Source organism: Abramis brama (assembly GCF_963993115.1).
Source record: "Abramis brama genome assembly, chromosome: 2".
Lineage (NCBI taxonomy): Eukaryota > Metazoa > Chordata > Actinopteri > Cypriniformes > Leuciscidae > Abramis > Abramis brama.
In genome coordinates this window covers 32,480,855-32,500,289 of record NC_139964.1, presented here as the reverse complement: position 1 = coordinate 32,500,289, position 19,435 = coordinate 32,480,855, and the positions used below count along the sequence as shown (strand labels likewise).

General features: G+C 38.1%; 1 protein-coding gene across 9 annotated transcripts in view; it reads right to left on the bottom strand.

Moving 5' to 3' along the window:
- atf7ip (activating transcription factor 7 interacting protein) overlaps positions 1-19,435 on the bottom strand; it is a 42,780-nt gene that overhangs the window by 10,664 nt on the left and 12,681 nt on the right. For 2 of the 9 annotated variants that reach the window (XM_084106859.1, XM_084106861.1), the window contains exon 1: positions 14,062-14,358. The exons of 2 other annotated variants lie outside the window; for them this stretch is intronic. In XM_084106859.1, coding sequence (XP_083962985.1) covers positions 14,062-14,343 — 282 coding nt within the window. In that variant the 5' untranslated portion in view covers positions 14,344-14,358. Of the gene's footprint in view, positions 1-1,136; positions 1,235-5,904; positions 5,986-6,358; positions 6,449-14,061; positions 14,359-19,435 lie in introns of those variants that run through there. 5 more of the 9 variants (XM_084106862.1, XM_084106863.1, XM_084106866.1 and 2 more) reach the window with 5 other exon arrangements.

Sequence of the window (19,435 nt, the reverse complement as noted above, 5' to 3'; positions counted from 1 at the left end):
CAAAGTTCTGGTATCCACGACAACCGCAAAAAAGATTTTTACTTAATTCACTTGTAAGTTCTATTAGCTTTGACTAATTTTACTTTCTAAACAAGTGTCACCACAAACTGCTGAGTCAGGAGCAAGACAGGTAACAAGGTTGTACAAGACACAAATGAAGGTGTCAAGCAAGCTGACTACAGACAGCCATTTAATAACCCAAAACGAACACTAAAAAACATTTGACATTTCATGTCATAAACCCCCCTCCCAAAAAACACTAATGTGTGACAAAAACTAAAGAGTAATAAAGTGCATCTCTGTATTCCTCCATGTCCTCGGTTTTATGTCCACAGAAAATACATTCATTTTATAAAAATGGCTGCTAGCTTCTGGGAAGCTTGTTGTTCTAATGTTGATCACCGCGCACAGCCTCACTGTGGCCCTCCCCCACCCCAACTGTAAACATAGACACTGAGGTTCCCGCTCATTGCAAAATGGTCGCCAGAGCTGCGGTGTAAAGCCAGGCTGTTTTACAGTACTCCTACTCCAGAAGCTCAGGCCTGAATATCCAAGTCCCACTCAATGCAAGTTGATTTCAGCGGTATAACCTCTTGTGGACTGCTAATAAAGAACTGTTCGCAAAATAGCCGAACATTGTATCCTGTATTGAAAACCGTTTCAAGGTAAAATACCTGCAATAATTTCTATGGTAAGCTGACAAAAAAAAAAAAGTTTGCTCTATCTAAAATAAGCAAATCACTAATATTCCATTAGAAGGCATTAAATATCAAAAGATCGCAAGGAATTGCGTTCGTTTACGGTTTGCACGCAATCAACACTTCCTGATGCCAAAGACCAAAGTATGACTTGAAAATATCCCAGTCAAATGTAAAATAGATGATCTCAATCATGTTAGAACTGCACAATTCTCACTAACAGCCAAAACAAACAAGACCAAAAAAAAAAAAAAAAAATATCGTAAAAAGGGTTGTTTCTGCGATAATACGAAGACATGAAAATACATCTAGAATTTTTCTTAAAACAAATAAAACAAACATCCACCAAAATGTCCATTAATCTTACAAGTACACAACACTAAATCTGAATGCGAAAAAACTGAAGTCCTCAATAACCAAAACAGCTCAAAAAACAACCTTGAGGTTTAGTCTTCAGGAGTAGGCCTTGATTAGTAGGGAGCGCAAAAATGGGAGCATGCCTAGCTTCCAACTAGCTCAAAGCGCACACAACAAGAAAAGAGGAACAGAGAGAGACAGAGAGAACGGGAGGGGGAAGGGATCTCATGTGGAGAGGCGGAGCACATTCTTTGTAAGGTGTTGGCTGTAACTAGAATAGAAAAACAGTGTAGCTACACACAATTGTAGCGTTACAACCAACAGGCCAGCGTTATATGAAACAAAAGGTCACATTTTGACTCATGATAAGCCTGTGAGATGATTCATCTCATCATAAAATCTCACTGACCGACCAGCAGTATTCTCAAACCTGCAATTAAAGGTGTTCAAAAACAAGACATTCATACAAAAACCTTTAGAAAAGAGGAGAAAATAAAGAACAAAGGAAAAAAACATCAGCAGCAAGAAAGAAAAACTGCCATATGCTGTAAAGCAAAAAACAGACCCCTCCCCCACTGCTGCAGGCACAGAGAAAACAGGGTGGAAAATTACTGCGATGTGGATCGTACCATTGCAACAGAAGAGGGGTGTCTCACGTGCACCGCTGTGTGTCAACACAAGAGGGAGCGCAGCAAAACTGAATCTGCTCTGCATTTTAAAAATAAACCAAGTGACAACAATTTGCCTATAAGCATTTTTACTAAAGTCCATATTTTTCAATACATAACTTGGTAGCGTACATCCCAATACAGCACAAAAATCTTTTGGCAGTAGCTTTGCTATTGCACAAAAGCAGGTTTATCACAAGGTAAAAGGTCAAAATACTGCCATAAATGTAAACAACTGAGCAAAATGAGCTATCACCATTTTCAATGTGATGCCAGACAATTAAGCATATTCATATTTCATGACAATTACCTCTTAGTCACATGGACATTGTGATGATATTTCATGACTATGCGAAATCGAATAACTCACAAGAAATTAATTGTTCTATTCATTGTTTTCCTACTAAAGGAAACCTATCCTGACTAAATATCACTCAAAAACTACATTTTGTTAGGCACAGCAGTTAGTGCAGGTGTTCTGACACATTTAACTAAAGTGTTCATTCCAGCAATACAAGTACTAATCCAGCTCATGACATTTTCCGATTTTATTCCCTCCTCTTCTCCCAATCCTTTCCTGTCATCTCTCAACTGTGCCTATAAATAAAACTGAAAAGGGCATAAAAAAAATCCCTACAATCAGTCCTTGAGAACAACAGAGGACCTTATCTAAACAAATCTATTCTAGTTCAGATAGCTGCTATTTCTGCTGTCAATTTTCACACACGAAAAAAAGAGAAATATTAGCACAACAGATTTAAAAGATCTCCTAAAGCCTAATGACATTTATGTTGCAACTCATGGAGTTCCCAGCAGACAGTATTAGTACTGATGATGAGTTCACATACTCAGAAGTCTGACACGATCCAAACCAGACCCGGCATGACCAAAGCGCTCTTCCACATGAATCCACGCTCCTGTCCTAGCCATGACAAGTGACACTGCACTTTGCCCAACTCACGGTTTCCATTTTTGTAGCTTTACCGATTTTCACAAACATCAAATATGACATCCCTGAATATCCAAAAGGATATTTAAAAAAACAATGGTGCTGCCTGGAAACACATCATAGAAGTCATGAAAACACAAGGTTTGTGGTTCTGATGCCTGGTACACATTGTACGATTTTGGACTGTCCAAGATGAAAGATGACCAATCGTGGCGATTTCTGTGGTCCTATGTCGCACAGTGAGAGAGGTTCAAAGATGGCCGTTGTCACGGTCTTGCAAAGATCAACGTGACATGGCACTAAAACTTAAAACTACTTAACTCGAGCTTGGCCTCTTTTCCCTAGTCCATATTCTCCTTTCATGTACTTTTTTTTTCTCCAGCGCAGAGAAAAACCACAATTGGCAAAAATGCGATTCATCTTGCTTTATTAGTTTATCACTCGCGAATGCTGACTTTTTATTCTATACTAACTTGCGTCGTAGCCTACGATTCAATAGGTGTCATCGTACAGTCAGCATAAATGTCGTACACAAGTTTGTTAGATCCATGTCGTACAGTGTGATTTGTAATGATCTTATAGGATTGCCAAAATCACACAGTCTGTAGCAGGCATTAGATTGACGCAGTTTCAGCAGTAATGTGCAAAATATATTGCGAGTGCAAGAGAATGTGCAAACTGAGAAAACCCACATACTGATGTGATTTTGTCGCAAAGCATTTTCACTTTCAGAGTGGACAAAGTTCGCTTGCTGTTGAAATCTAGTTGCACCACATCTGGTTAAGACATATTCGGCGCCATCCACAATCAATAAACGTGCATGAATGATGTGCACAATGAACCTAATACTTCTCAGGCGCATCTCATGATCATGAGAGAACCCAAGTACGTCTAGCCATCTCACACCAAGTGTGAACGGAAGGAAAAGAGTTCTCTGCTGCATACAAAGTTATTTTCGAAACGTATTGATTTCCACACCAGAAAAACATCTTTTTTCTTCTTTTTTTACTTTAGAAGTCCATTAGGAAAAACATTCCATGAAACTGCACAGAGAGAAATTACACCAAAAAAAGGTGTAAAATGGGAATGGAAAAGAAGTTCCATTAGAGTGGAGGTGAAACTCATGCAATGAGAACACTCACTCCTCCCCCACTGCTGAAGAATGTGCAGTCAAAACGGTAAAAAAAGAGAGACAGGGATCGTACGATAACTAGAAGTAGGGGTGTGGAGATGCAGAAATTTGAATACAAGGAAGACCGTGATAAAACTTCATATAGTATTTTGCGGTTGTGTGTCTGATGTTCCTAATGTCTGATGAAGGCCTTGAAGGAGGCTGAACAGCGTGGTTTTTATCTGATAAATTTGAAGCTCTTTGTTTTCATATAGAGGAAGTCTGGCGCCTTCTCAGTACAGTCACATGGGAATAAAATAAAAAATGAGCATAATACAGCAGCTATGGTGAGAACAATAAAAAAAATTGTATGCTATCAGGGTGTAAAAGATTCAATCTATTATATTAATTTCTCTACGGTTTCGCACTAGCTTTAGCTTTACTTTACGACGCTACAACTATTCTGGTCTATTTTTTTACATTTCTTATCACGGCACTGCTAATATTGTTGTGTACATGATTACTGGCTTCTGTTTTATTCTAATTAAATTTAATAGCACAAGATTTTTATAATGATATTTTTAATTGTGTGATAAAATAAAGATTTTAAAAATTTCACTACACCAAGGGGATTCCGACAACTGAATATCATGATTACGGCTTTGAGACACAGCTGTTTTACAAGGAGACGTGCTCCCAAACTACATTTCATAGTTTTCTGTTGCAGCAGAAGATAAAGCATCAGATTCAGACCTAAAGTTCCACATTTGCTCTTTATTATACAGCATTAGTGTCAAATAAACTCCCTTCTTTGTTGGTAAGTAGAAAAAGCGGATTTTATTCCGACCAACATCACTTGAAACCGAATCCCGACGTTATTGCAAATTCCTAACTCGCAAGTAGAGAATTCCCAAGAGAATGTAGCGCAGATGTACAAGCACAAGAGAAGTACAAGCGCAGATGACCGCCAATGGATATGGCCTAATACTTACAACATTTAGGGCCACTGGTGAAATAAGAACATTACAACAACTTGAACCCATCTTAAAACCCTCCAACACAACAACTGTTTGTATAAAAACAGCTTTCCTTTAAAAACTGCTTTATGCACAGCCAGCTAATAACAGACTGAAACCAGTTGAGACAATCTCATAGATCTCTCTCATGTGCCTAAAAAAACACTTGGAGGTTTCTGGTAAAGCAATCAGATTAACTCATTTCTGTCAATTTTATTTGATAAATGAACTTATTTTCTTCTTATTTTGCTCACTGTCTGATCAATAACACTGTCAAAACCCCACAAAACTGTCTTACATATGCGTGAAATAGAAAATATTTCAGGCACTAGAGCTTAAACTCCTTCTAGAATGACAGGAATCAAACGCGGCACAACAACAGTAAACTGTGCACATTCTGCAGTTACCACTGAGAGCCAGAATTACAGCGAAGTCTCTTTAAGAGCCCATCCCCCGCTCTGCCATTTCATACAAGTAGCTCTGCACTGCAATAACACAAAATGGCCACCAGCTCGGCTGCTGGCAAGCCAAACAACTGCACTATCCATGTGACTTGTCTATTTTACAAGTTGTCTATTTTAATTTAGCCAACTTGCATGGAGCAAGCGTCTGACTCTCTCCGGTTCCTAACGTTGGAGTTCCTTCCAGCAGTTGATTTTCTTTTTGCGTCAAGAAGGCGCTTCAATTCATCCTCTTGAAGGTTGTGAAACTTCAATTGTCTTCAATCATTCACGTCTTTAGATCCCACAAAATAACCTGCTATATGATAGCACAGAGGTGGCCTTTTGTCTTCTGGACAGCGTAAAGATGTTTCAATTGGTGCGTCAGGTGGGTGTTGCTCCATTGAGCTATATTATCATCAGTCTTCCGGTTTTGCTTCATCCTGGAGTTCTACGATGTTATAGGTACTCTTCAATCCGTGTTCCTCATCTTCAACACATTGTACTTGACAAGTCAGAGTTATAGAATAGCAGCAATATCTCTAGACATGCATGGCTAAGTTAATCTATTTATTTTAGTTATACATTTGGTAAGCACTGTTAAAGGAAAAGGTCTAAGTATGTTAGCTCTACTACAAGGGTGCTCAAACCTACTGGAGATTTACCTCTGTGCAGATTTGATTTTCAAGATTGTGTTTGGTTCCAAAAAAGGACCTGAACCAGCTAATCATGCTCCTCAGGATCACCTGTAAATTACCACAGGTGAGTTAAACGAGGGTTGAACCTAAATTCAGATGAAAGGAAAATCTCAGGACTGAGTACCCCTGAACCACATAATATCTGCCTAAATAAACTGGTTAAGAACCAACATACATTTTTAGCACATGTTAGACACTCATCAATATCGCATTATGTAGCAAAATGTTTTTTTTGTTGTTTTTTTTAAATACCCGCATTTTAAACTAACGGTAAAAAATATATATATAATCGCAAAAACATGTCTTTGATAAATCACATGTAAATATATTGTGCAATCTAGTAAAATAAACCACATTCCCAGAAGGATTCTACTAAAAAGAAACAAAACTACAAAAGTACAGGAAGACAGAGAGCTGTGACCTTACACTGCTATCCTCAAATGCAGGCCACCTTCTGCTTGGAGGAGAAATTTGCAAGCGTGACTAGCCGTTGTGCGATCAAAAGCCTAGCAGTAAAACTGAGCAGAGGTGGGGGAGGGGCAGGGCTAGGGCTGTACCATGGACTTTACAGGGGTGCTACCATTATTCATTTCAATAATTATTAAACACACCAATATAAAATATTTGACACAGACAAATGAGCTGTACTATATATATCCACATAACTGCAAAGGGGATAAAAATGATTGTTCTCTTAGCAATATGTTTATTCCGGTTATACTTTTGGATTTTTCTTACCAAATTAAATAAAACATGTTGAGAGAATTACACATTATAAACAGAATTTAAACTGAAAACGGTTTTAAACAAACATTAGGCCTCAACATATCAAACTAGCTGAAACTAGTTCTAGATCAGAGTCAGTCACACTGCAGTGTAGCTCCACCCTCTTGCTGCAAAGTAACACAGCAGAGCAGACAACGGAAAATTACTGGAGAGTACAGAGCATACCATTACAAGGGCCGAGAGGGGGAGACACTCTTAACTTGGACGTTACAACGGTTCGAGTTCCAAACAGACATTAATTACAGGTCTTTTCCATCTGAGGTCCAACTAATCGAGAGTCTGCTATTCTGCCAAACAGCACTGAGGTGTTCCAATCAGACCCAACTTTAAGCGCATATGAAGGCAGATGCAAATATTTTTTAATCGAAACATTTAAATAATTTGGGATATGAATCTGTAATACAGCGGTTCTCAAACGTAGCCCATGATTAGTCATGAGAGAACGCAAGCATGTCTAGTCACACCACCTCAAGGAGCACACAAAGGAGTTCATGGAAGGGGGAGGGGAGCACATGTTGGACTCTTCCATGTTTGCAGTTGTCTTTAAAACGTGGACTTCTACACTAGAAAAATAGTAAGACTTTAATAGGTCCCAACTATTATTTCTTTGAAAGACAGCAAGAAACACAACTGTCCTCAGCAGCCAGAACAGTTTGCAAGTCCTTGCCATGATTGAACAAGCAAAGCCAAACTCCACAAAACAACTGCAGGCTTTCGATTAAATTATGCATTGCGAAAAAGTGAAGCATATAATAAAAAATAATACAAATAAATAAAAGCTGTCAAATTTCAGGGGGATAAAAATCATGATCGTGAGAACACTCTCGCTTCCCCCACTTTTGCAGAACATGTAGAAAAAAAAAAACTGTATAAATTAATAGACAGGGAATGTACTACTAAAATTAACATACAATCACAATTTAATTATAGTGCGTTTCTGCATTTACAGATCAAGGCTAGTAGCTTATAAATTTAACGGGGGCTTATGCTCTGCCAAGCTTCATCTCAACAGCTTGGAATTTTCCGATTCGTGTGTAGCACTAGCTCTCAATGCAGAGAACACACTCAATCTGGTGGTCAGTTGGTCACCTCAGTAGTTTCAATAATCAGAAAGCCAGCTTTAGGAGCAAGTTCTGAGTCTATATAGCCGTTTCAGTAGTGCGAATTCACAAATGGCAAGAGGCATTAATTTAAAATATCAGTAATGTTCTGCCCAAATGCTAATTCATATCAGCAAGCTTTTCATTGTTCATACAAGTTCAGGTTCATGATTTTTTTTATATTTTTTTTTTATCTGGATGCAGGCCCACATGCTGCTTTTACCCTGCATAAGTAGCCACAGATTTGTCTGCACCGCTAATCAGAGACTACGACACGCTGCTGCTGAATCTACAGCACCACGGCAAGGGAAATTATAGTTGAGCTGAGTTCACAGTGTGAAATGAACGTGATGAGAAAGAAGCCAAGGAGAACTGCGAAATAATACTGATAGTATGAATAAACCGAATAAACATTTTTACTGCATTGTTCTCGCTGGCTGCACACAACAAAAGACAGTAGTCTAATTTGTGAACAAATAACTATGCTGATTCTTTGTAATGAATCAAAATAAAAAAATTCAAACTTGAGTTCTCAGGTTGAATCAGTCTAATGACTCACTCGATGAATTAGCATCTGACTCACTGTCTCACTGTCAGTTACTGTCATTTTAGTCATGTCCAACTCAAGATGAACAGAGAATGGTGGTATTGACTAAGACTTCACATGACATACAATAGCAGGTTCTGTGTGGGCATCTCAGTACTAGTTACTGGTACTGAAGGAGATGCCAGCTAACTCCCTCACTAGTATTGTACATTAGCCAGGTCATTACAATTTAATTCAATGTTTTAAGTCAAAACAAAAAGAACAACACAAAATTGTATAGGCTACAATCAGGGTGTAAAATGAGATGATCTCATTTTAGAAGACCTGAGACTTTTGCTAAAGAGTGCCAGAACTACACATTTTTACAGTTATGGAGAATATTGGTATTTATTTGCCTCTATTATTTAGCATTGGTTTTGACTAATATTTATTTATAGCTTTATTCTCATCTATTTATTCTCATCTATTTTCAAAAACATTTTAAAATGAATTTATGCTGCGGTATTTGCAAGTGCACAACAAAAAGTTTAGACAAAAGACAACAACAAAAAAAGGTTTTGAAGAAATTCTTCAATGCATTTTAACCAATCAAAAACTATTCGCTGCTAGCATGAAAAACATAAGATATGCCAAAATCCACCCCCAATCTTCACTGGGATGAAGAGAAGACACCCAGGTAAAAACATAGACGCTCAAATGGAATATACCATTTTCTAATTTGTAGGGCAGCACAAACATTAACAGAAGCTAATCCATGCCAAAAAAAAAAATTATATATATTAAGTATTATTAAAGAGGTTTTCTGGTGAAATGGGTACAAACATGACCTGCATACATCTTAAAAAATAATAATTCAATAACTCCCTTTAGCCAAAAAAAACAAAACAAAAAACAGCTTTCCTCTTGTAATGCTACTGTATGCACAGCCAGCTAATCACAGACACGACCGGCAGAAACCGGCTGAATCCAGTTGAGACTGGCTTAGCTGTGGGTTGTATGTCATAGATCTCGGTCATGTGTCAGTCTTTGTTCCTGATAACATACACTAACTAACTAGCGCATCAAGCTACAAAATACAATTTTAATAATGAACTGATCTAGAATTTCCTTGTTCTGTGTAATACATTATTACTTTCCAAAACTAACTAAATGATCATACAAGTACATGAAATGAAACATTTCATGCATTGAAGCCTAAATCCTCCAAGAAAGACTGAAACCAAACACGGCACAACAACAGTAAACCGTATACACGGTGCAGCTACCATGGAGAGCCAGAATTACAACGAAGTCTCTTTAAGAGCCCCTCCCCCGCTCTGCCATTTCATACTAGTAGCTCTGCACTGCAATAACACAAAATGGCCACCAGCTCGGCTGCTGGCAAGCCAAACAACTGCAGCTGCACAAATCATGTAAATTAAACAGGAAGAAATGACTAAATTAAAATAAAGTGCCTTTGTTTCAGGGCTGTCTGATGGAGTGTCTAGCATGCATGTAGCATGTTTCTTCACATCTGATGTTCCTTGCATCTAGATGCATCCAGTTCATCCACACAGGAGCTTATTTTTTTGCTTTTAAAATTGTCAGCTTTTAATCATGCTGCATCATCAAGATCGAACAACTACTACAGAGGGCATAGTCTGTTCAGTTATTCAAGCCTTGGTCTTCTGTTCTCAGGATCACAAAGATGGTTTCCGCTATGAATCAGGTGCAGGCTACTCCTGTGATTCTTCTGAGATATCTGATCATACTTCATACTTGTGCATTGGAGTATTAATGGAGCGCTTTTAAAGGGTTCTCTCTTCAATCCATGCAGATGTCCCTTACCCTTGTCACCTTGCACTCAACGAGTGACAGTTATGGAAGAGTAGCAATGTCTCTGGACATTAACTGCATGCTCTGTTTTATAGATAAATGCAGGTCATGCTGTCTCAGAAATATTGTTAGATAAAAAAGCCAATAGCATGTACTAACACGTTGTCCACACCGCATCCAAGTGGCATGTCACATCAAAATGTAATCACCCCCATTCTAATTGATAAAAGCCATCTATATTGGAAGCACCTGATGCCTTCAGTTTACAAACACCCCGTTTTTTATGTATGACACAACACAGCTACTCCAGCCGCTTTTACCCATCCAACTGATATAAAACTACTCATTATTCAAATTTAAATAATTTAAGTTCTGAACCTTTTCTCTAAGGCCAGCTGGATTGATTTTTCTGGTCTGTAGTTTGGTCTGGTCTCGCTTTATCTTTTATCAATTAAAAAATTGCTCATTTTAGCTCATGTAAGGAGTTATTTTATTTTATTATCATGTTACTTTATTAAAATCTACTTCCAAGTTTACATTTCATTGGACCAAGCACTTTGTAGTTGCATGCCACTTTACAGCTTTTAGTATTCAAGCTGTAACACAAGGGTGCTCAATCTTGTGTGTAAACTAGTTTAGTTCGGCCTCTAAACAAGCACACAAGGAATCTAATCAAGATCCTCAGGATTTTGTAAATTACCAGCAGGTGCACTAAGGTAGGGTTAAACTGAACCTCTGCTGAAAGGAAAATCTCCAGGAGCAGGATTGAGTACACCTGAAAGACATGCCAAAATCAACTGATTGAAAACCAATCAACTGCTTTTAGTATGTTAGCACAGTCACAGCTACAGAAATGTTTTTTTTATACTAATGCGCAGTGAATCGCAAGCACCCCAGTTACTGCGTTATTACATTTAGTTGATTTAATATATTTTACATAGTTCTATAAATCATGCACGAAAAGACACTAATGAAAATACAAACAATTAAATAAGTACAGGAAGACAGAGAGCTGTGACCTTACAGTACTACCCTCAAATGCAGGCCACCTTCTGCTTGGAGGAGAAATTTGCAAGCGTGACTAGCCGTCGTGCGATCAAAAGCCTAGCAGTAAAACTGAGCAGAGGTGGGGGAGGGGCAGGGCTAGGGCTGTACCATGGACTTTACAGGGGTGCTACCATTTAATTCTACTAATTTCTATCAGTAATTACACTAATTACTTCTCACTGAAAAATGAGTGCTAATATAACTACAAGGGGGAAAAAACAATTGTTCTCTTAACTTTAATTCATTTAATTATTCAGGTTTTTAACTTTTTCCTTACTAAATTAACTTTGCGGTGGATGTGCTGTGAAACAGAATTGAAACTGAGAACTGTAAAAAAAAACATAGCTTAAATTAGGTCTCAACATATTAAACTAGCTGAAACTAGTTCTAGAGCAGTCAGTCACACTGCAGTGTAGCTCCACCCTCTTGCTGCAAAGTATAACACCAGAGCAGACAGTGGAAAATTACTGGAGAGTACAGAGCATACCATTACAAGGGCCGAGAGGGGGAGACACTCTTAACTTGGACGTTACAACTACACGAGTTCCAAACAGACATTAACTAGTTGTCATTCTAAGGTCCACTTACTCAGAGGTACAACATATCCGCAAATGAGCATTGAGTTTGTCGCAATCTCCTCCATTAGTGCCCCTCAGCTTTAACGAAAGCGCGCACATATAGACGCAAAAAAATGTGTTAATACAAAAATACAATTAACTGTGGAAATGAATCTGTAATACAGCAGTTCTCAAGCTTAGCCCAGGATTAGTCATGAGAGAACTCAGGCACGTTTAGGAGCACACAAAGAGTAGATGGAAGGGGGAGGGAAGCATAGCTTGGACTCAACTACGTTTGCAGAGGTTCCTTTAAAACATGTTCATTTTAAACCAATAAAGAATATTAACATCCTCTGGATCACTATTGAATCCTGTAAAAACACTAAAATAATAAACTGCCCTCAGTGACCAAAACAGCCTGCAAGACCTTGTCACACATGAGCAAGCGATTGAACAAACTAGCATTTCCAAGAACACAAACAAATCAAGTAGAGATCACGATGAAAAACAAAAGTACTTAAATATTAGTGGGGGTAAAACTCATGGAAGTGAGAACACTCACCCCTCCCCCATTGCTGCAGAATGTGCGCAGTCAAAACGGGAGAAAGGATAGGCACGGATCGTACTATTATTTAAAAAAGGGATGTGGAGAGATCCATTAAACGGAAGTAGTGTAAGGAAGAGCACGATAAGCTATTTATAATCTCCGCCATTTCCATCCGGGCCACTAGAACCCTAGAATATCAAACTCTGAATATTACCACAGACAGAGGGTCAGACTACGCATCAAAATGCCAAGAACAGGGATGGGCAACTTTGATTAGCTTGTTCAGGTGTGTTTGATTAGGGTTGGAGCTAAACTCTGCAGGACAGTGACCCTCCAGGACCAAAGTTTTCCATTCTTGGCCAAGAAGGATTAATATGAAGTTTTGAATCAAGCGCTTCCCAAATGCTTATAAATTAGCAATGCAGTGCTCCATGCAACATTCAGCGGACATTACATCCAACGGTTTGATGTTTGTGGCTGCCTCTCTGGATGAAAGCTCACATGCATGTTTTACCCAGCTCAAACAGGTATCCACAGTGTTTCCTGCACCGCTAATTAGAAGCACAAATGCACCTCTGCTGAATTTACAGCGCTATAGCAAAGAATTTTTTGCCTAGCAGTGAGCTTGCAGTCTAAATTGAATGAGATGAGATAGAAAAATATGCACATAGACACACACACTTTACATTTTAACAAGCGCATAGAACGGCATGACCAAAACATTGCTGATTAAATAAATGTTAAAAAGTGTTATTCTGTAATTTCTATATTTATGGTTAATTAAAAGCAGCTATTTCTACAAGGAATTGATACACAACTACAACTGACTTAAGCCCTGTTCACACAAAGAACGATAACTAGCATCCACACCATAACATTCTGTTTATGATAAGCGGCCTGCAGTTATGTCATCTGCTGCTTTAAATGCTCAAGCGCTTTAAAGTCTGTTGGATTGTGATTGGCTGTCCATGTTTTTATCGTTCATCAGCTGAAAAAAAAAGATAATTCTGAAAGTGATTTCTAAGATAACGACAGTTATGATGCGCAACAATTAATAAAAATGTGTATATCATTGAGGTGTAAAACGAAGTGCACACATCTTAAAGGGGTCATATAACGGTTCTAAAAAGAACATTATTTATTGTTATTATTTGGTTTAATGCAATGTGTTTCAAAAAAGTCATTATTTTACACATACCATACATTATTGTTGCTCCTCTATACCCCACCTTTCTGAAAAACGTTGATTTTCACAAAGCTCTGAAAAGCACGGTGTGCTCTGATTGGTCAGCGATCCAGTGCATTGTGATTGTCCCGAATACCTTAAGCGTGTGACGGAAATGTCACGCCCTTGACCATATTTGGAACATCAGCTCCCAAAGCAAGAATGACAGGTGATAATAACAGTACTACCCTATCAATTCGAGCACGAATCTGATCCGGAAAATGCAGGTGACCAAGCTGATCGATCAACTTTGCCAGCGGGACTGGACCAGAACGTATCAGATTGGTAAGGTTTTATTTCATTGGGGACATAATTACTGATTATAATGCCATATACTGTCTTTTTACACGTCGCGCTATGGGGGTGAGAACACTATGTAAACATAAAACCATGTCTGCATTTTTGATCGTAGAAATGACATACAAGCGCTACTCCATACTGCTCAAAACTCACGTTTGAATAGTCAGTAGCAAATTATCAAAGTATGAAAACATACTTACATGCTGTGTCTGTGAGTCAGAAGTGCCAGAATGTACTTGCAAAGTTGGAATTGCCCCACGTTCTAGAATCAGCCTTTTTGCACAGCCAGCCTTGTACTCTCCGAGGTTCCGGAAACAGTCCTCCGAAAAATGCTCAGCACACAGTCGAATATTTGGGTTGTACTGTTTTGGAACAGTGTTGTAAATAAAGCTTAACCACGGATTTCTAATGATGTCCTCTTTTGGAAGGCCAAACATAGTAGTTTGGCTTTCGCAACGTAAAACACAGCGTCTCCACGACATGGCTGCAACAAAACAGCGAGAATAAAAGTTACGCCTTCTTTCTTTGCGTATACATTTGGGCGATGTTATGAAACTCTGCCCTCACACACTGACGTAGATTTGTGGGGACGTGTTTGAATGAGGCGTTTTAGGAAGGCATGGCTGAGCCTTAACTTTTACAAAGAATATCTCTTTGGGTTTACGACTTTGAGATTTGTAACTCGGCAGATCTTATACACGCACAAACAGCTATACCTAACACAAACAGCTATACCTATAGCTAAACAGCTATAGGCTAACACAATAAAAAAAGAGGAAAACAAGAAACATGACGCCTTTAAAGCTGTTGCTAAATAAGTATCTGATGAAAACACTGAGGCCTGGTGCCAGAATTATTCTGTTTTTAAGGTTACAGAGAAAAATAGTACAACATTTGTTGCTCTCTATTCCTCTGCACTAGCTTTAGCTTCATGTTTAATACTGCCCTGGTATACATTCTGTTATATTTTTAAAATGTGGTTGTACAGCACTGCTAATATCGCATTGGCATTACTCTGAACTCTAAGTTGCTTTCGATAAAAGTTAAATTAATTTATATAAATGTCAATCCTTTGATATTTGCTACTGCTTAATAAAACTGCATTGTTCACAACCGTCTTGATTTCCAAAATACTAATCAATAGATTCCTTAAACTGGATAATTTCATAGAATGGCTTAGAGAAATAGCTGCAAAAACAAACTGCTGCTAACACAACCTAAACCCAACCCCAGTCCTGACTGAGAAAAAAATGACTAAGTAGAAACAGAGATGTCTGGAAGTGGAATATACCATTTTCTAAATTTCAGAGGAGCAGAAGCATTAGGATCTAATCCATGACAAATATGAAATCCAAGATATATTAAAACAGAGCATTGTTAGTTAAAAACAGTTTGCATAGAAACAGATGCATTTTCCAATGCAATTGTATGCTCAGCCACCTATTCACAGATATAACCAGCTGAAACAGGATGAAACCAGTTGAGACTACTTCAGTTATTGGTTGTTCTAGAACTCTCATGTATCGGTCAGAAGTTGAAGGTTTCTGTTAAAAGATACTAAAACTAGCCATCTGATCTACCAGATTACAATTCAATAGTAAAATTTTACAATTGTAGAATAATTAATTCTGAGCCATAAAATGTTATTACTTTCAAAACCCACAAAATTGTCAAACAGGTGCAGGAAATGGAACATTTTTCATGCACTAGTGCTTAAAATTCTCAAAAACGGCATGAACAGCAGTGAAGCATGCACCCTACAGCTACCACTGAGAGCCAGACTCCAGCAAGGTCTCTTTAAGAGCCCTTCCCCCATTCTGCCATTTCATTCTCTGCACTGCAATAACACAAAATGGCCACCAGCTCGGCTGATGACAAAGAAAACAGCTGCAATCGCAGTGTTTCTGTAAATTAAGTGAGAAAAAACAAACATAAAAGCGTCTTGATCTCAAAAGTTGTCTAATTTAGTCTACAGACTGAAATAATCAAGCCTGTTTTTTTTATCCCCAGGTCAAGGTCACCCATGGTCTTATTTGTCTTTTTCAAAATTGTTATCTTTTAATACCGTTCCATCATCAAGGTTATACAACCTCAAAACAGGGTGTCCAACATTCAAGGTTCATCCTACAACCTAATCTGATTGTGTTGTTTTTGCTTCTTCCTCCTCTGAAGAACGTGTACTGTTGTTGCTGAAATCTTGCTTACTAATTAAGAATGAAAACAGCATGACGGTTCCAACAGTCTCCTCATTTCCCATCATGCATTGCAAAGCTTCATTCTGACAACGAGATTCAACGTGAAGCTCACCGAAATAAGAACAGAAGTACAGCGCAAATATACACAATCATAAAAGATTGAATTAAGGTGCAACTTACAGCTACGCAAACTGCACTTCGAGAGTTGTTGCGTACCAAAAATGCATTGCATTGAAGTGTTGCCATTCTTCCCTGAGGCTAATACTGTCATGTTAGAGCAACAGTGGCTGCGTTTACATGGACCCTAATACTTCAATTGAAATCAGACTAGTAGCATAGTCTGAATAAAAAGTCACATGTAACCACGTCAATGGGAATGAATTGGCCTAATGGTTTAAAACTTTTCTAATCCATTGAACAGGACATGTAAACACTTGATCAGATTAAAAACCAAAACTGGAATGTTCTGCGCACGTGCAATGACGTAATGTCGCAAGGAACGAGCTGGTGATTTTGTTGAATATAAATGTTTATCGTGTCAATCTAAAATTCTCCTTCCACTCATCATCTGCTACTATGGCTAGTGGTTTTCCAAAGTTACTAGCCACTCAGCATTTTCACTGGCCACAATTTTGACAATTGATACATGGGGAAAAACTTCCATATTTATTTTTAATATTATCTCATAATTTGGCAGCAGGTATATTAGGCTGCTGTCACTTTAAGACCTGACGCACTGATCCATTATACTGTTACACGTGTTTTCTTTCTCAACTGTTTACGTTCTCTTAAAACATAACACTGTGTTTACGTGAAAACTTGCCAAGACTGGCATTTTGACATTATTTTGTGTATATTTGACTGTTTTTATAAGCAGCGAAAAATAATTTCAATTTAGTACTGAGGTGGCTTTATGTGCGCGCACTTTGTGTGTGAGCACAAAATTTGCAGGTATGGGTAAAATGATGCACAATACGCGCAATCCCACACCGAAATTCAAGTCGGTAACACCAACAATATTGATTCGGAGCAAATTATATGAGTGAGGGGAGGCAGGTTTGTGTGTCAACTTGCTGTCGGAGAGATGAGTGAGTGAGAAAGCGCAGCTGGTATCGTATCTATTCTGCAGAAAATGATTATTGGAAGCGGTTTAGATATTATTATTTTTTAGGGGGGTCTAAACCTACCTTTTCCACTACTTCTCTGACTGAATATTCCATTTTGGGCCACTTGTGCATTTCAAAACTCACAAAATTGTCCAACAGGTGCATGAAATGGAAAAATGTTCTTGCACTACAGCTTAAACTCCTTCTAGAATGACCAGAAATTAACAGACACAACAGCAGTGAAGCATGCACACTACAGCTACCACTGAGAGCCAGACTCCAGCAAGGTCTCTTTAAGAGCCCTTCCCCCATTCTGCCATTTCATACTCTGCATTGCAATAACACAAAATGGCCACCAGCTCGGCTGATGACAAAGAAAACTGTTGAAATTGCAGTGTTTCAGTAAATTGAGAAGAAATAAACATAAAAAGTTTCATGATCCCAAATGTTGTCTAATTTAGTCTACAGGTTGAAATAATCTAGCATGTTTCTTATAAAACAGCCTAGTTAGCCTATCTTTTAACACCGTTCCATCTCAAGGTTATACAAATTCAAGACAAGTCACAGCATGTCCAAAGCAAACGTTCAAGCAGGTTCATCCCACAACCTAATCTGATTGTTTTTATTTTTTGCATCCTCTGAAAAATGTAATGACTATTGTTGCTAAAATCTTGCTTACTAATTAAGAATGAAAACAGTATGACAGTTTCAACAGCTGTCTCTCATTTCCCGTCACGCATTGCAAAGCTTCATTCTGACAGCAATTCAATGTAAGCTCACCGAAATAAGAACAGAAGTAAAGTGCAAATATACACAATCATAAAAGATTGAATTAAGGTGCAACTTACAGCTACAAAAACTGAATTTAGAGAGTTGTTGTACCAAAAATGTTGTTGCGCAAATATGCATTGCATTCTCAATGTTGCCACTGAGGGCACTAAAGCAGATATTATTAAATGACTACTATGGCCATTCTTCTCTATGAGGCTAAAACTGTTATGATAGAGCAACAGTAGCAGTGTAGTAATACAGCATGGCAATCTAAAATTCTCTTTCCACTCTTCATCTGTGCCTCTGTATATTCATGCACACAGTGTGCACATTGCACAACTCAGAATATCAGTTCCAATTTGAAGCTTGAGACATAAAAACGCACATCATCCCGATGACTGTATTTATCATTCATGTAAACACTGTGTTCGAATTCATCACTCTTGAATTATTTCATTCCAACTGAAACAAAAGGAGTCCATGTAATCATAGATAGTTTGAAGAGAACCTTGCTGAGCAAGTAAGGGTTCACTTTGTTTATTGAAAAAATTGTCTAAACTTTCTACTCCTTCTCTGACCCTTCAACTGATTGTTTCATTTTTGGGCCACTTGTGCGTTAAGACTAAAATGTAAAAATCCATGATTGTAATTGGCTAAAATCTTTGCAAAGGAAATTATCAATGTCTCCTCGATTACGCACAGAACGGTTTTCAAAACTCCGGATAGAACTGTGCTAAATTTGCACCAAGTCTACAAAAGACATAATAGGCTATAAATTATCTGCCATCTTTTTACCATCTAAAAAGCTGCCAACCCTGAATATAATACAGACTTAAGGCCCGTTCACACCAAAGACGATAACTATAAAGATAACAATAAAGATATAGTTCTAAAAATCGTTCTCAATATCAAAGAATAGCAGAGTTCACACCACAGCTTTAACGATAATGGCACAGAGAAACGATATCGTTGGAATCACTTTCAGAATGATTTAACCAACTGATGAACAATAAAAACATCGACAGCCAATCGGAATCCATCCTGCTGTAACGAGCTCGAGCATTTAAAGTGACAGACAAGCACCCACTTTGAATAAACAAAACTATATTGTCCGCTGGTGTGGACGCTAATATAGTTGTCGTTATAGTTATCTTTCTTGGTGTGAACGGGCCTTAACACTAGCTACAAACGTGAAGAGTTTATAAATCTGTCTCCAGGTATCCGTTTATGCACTTAGGTGATAATCAGCCAATCATTACACATAACACATGCTTTGCATTGCAATACACCCTGCATTTCAAACAAATATTAACAAACCAATACATTATAATTAAATTGATTACTTACCGTCATCACAGTCAGGTTCATTATAGTACTGTCCCATCTTTCAAAGAAAGTAACTTTGCAAATCCTGCCACATATTGTGAGTGTTTTACAAACAAATCAATGGTAAAATGTGCCAAACAAACAAATGCCACATTTACACAATCAGGCACATCGTA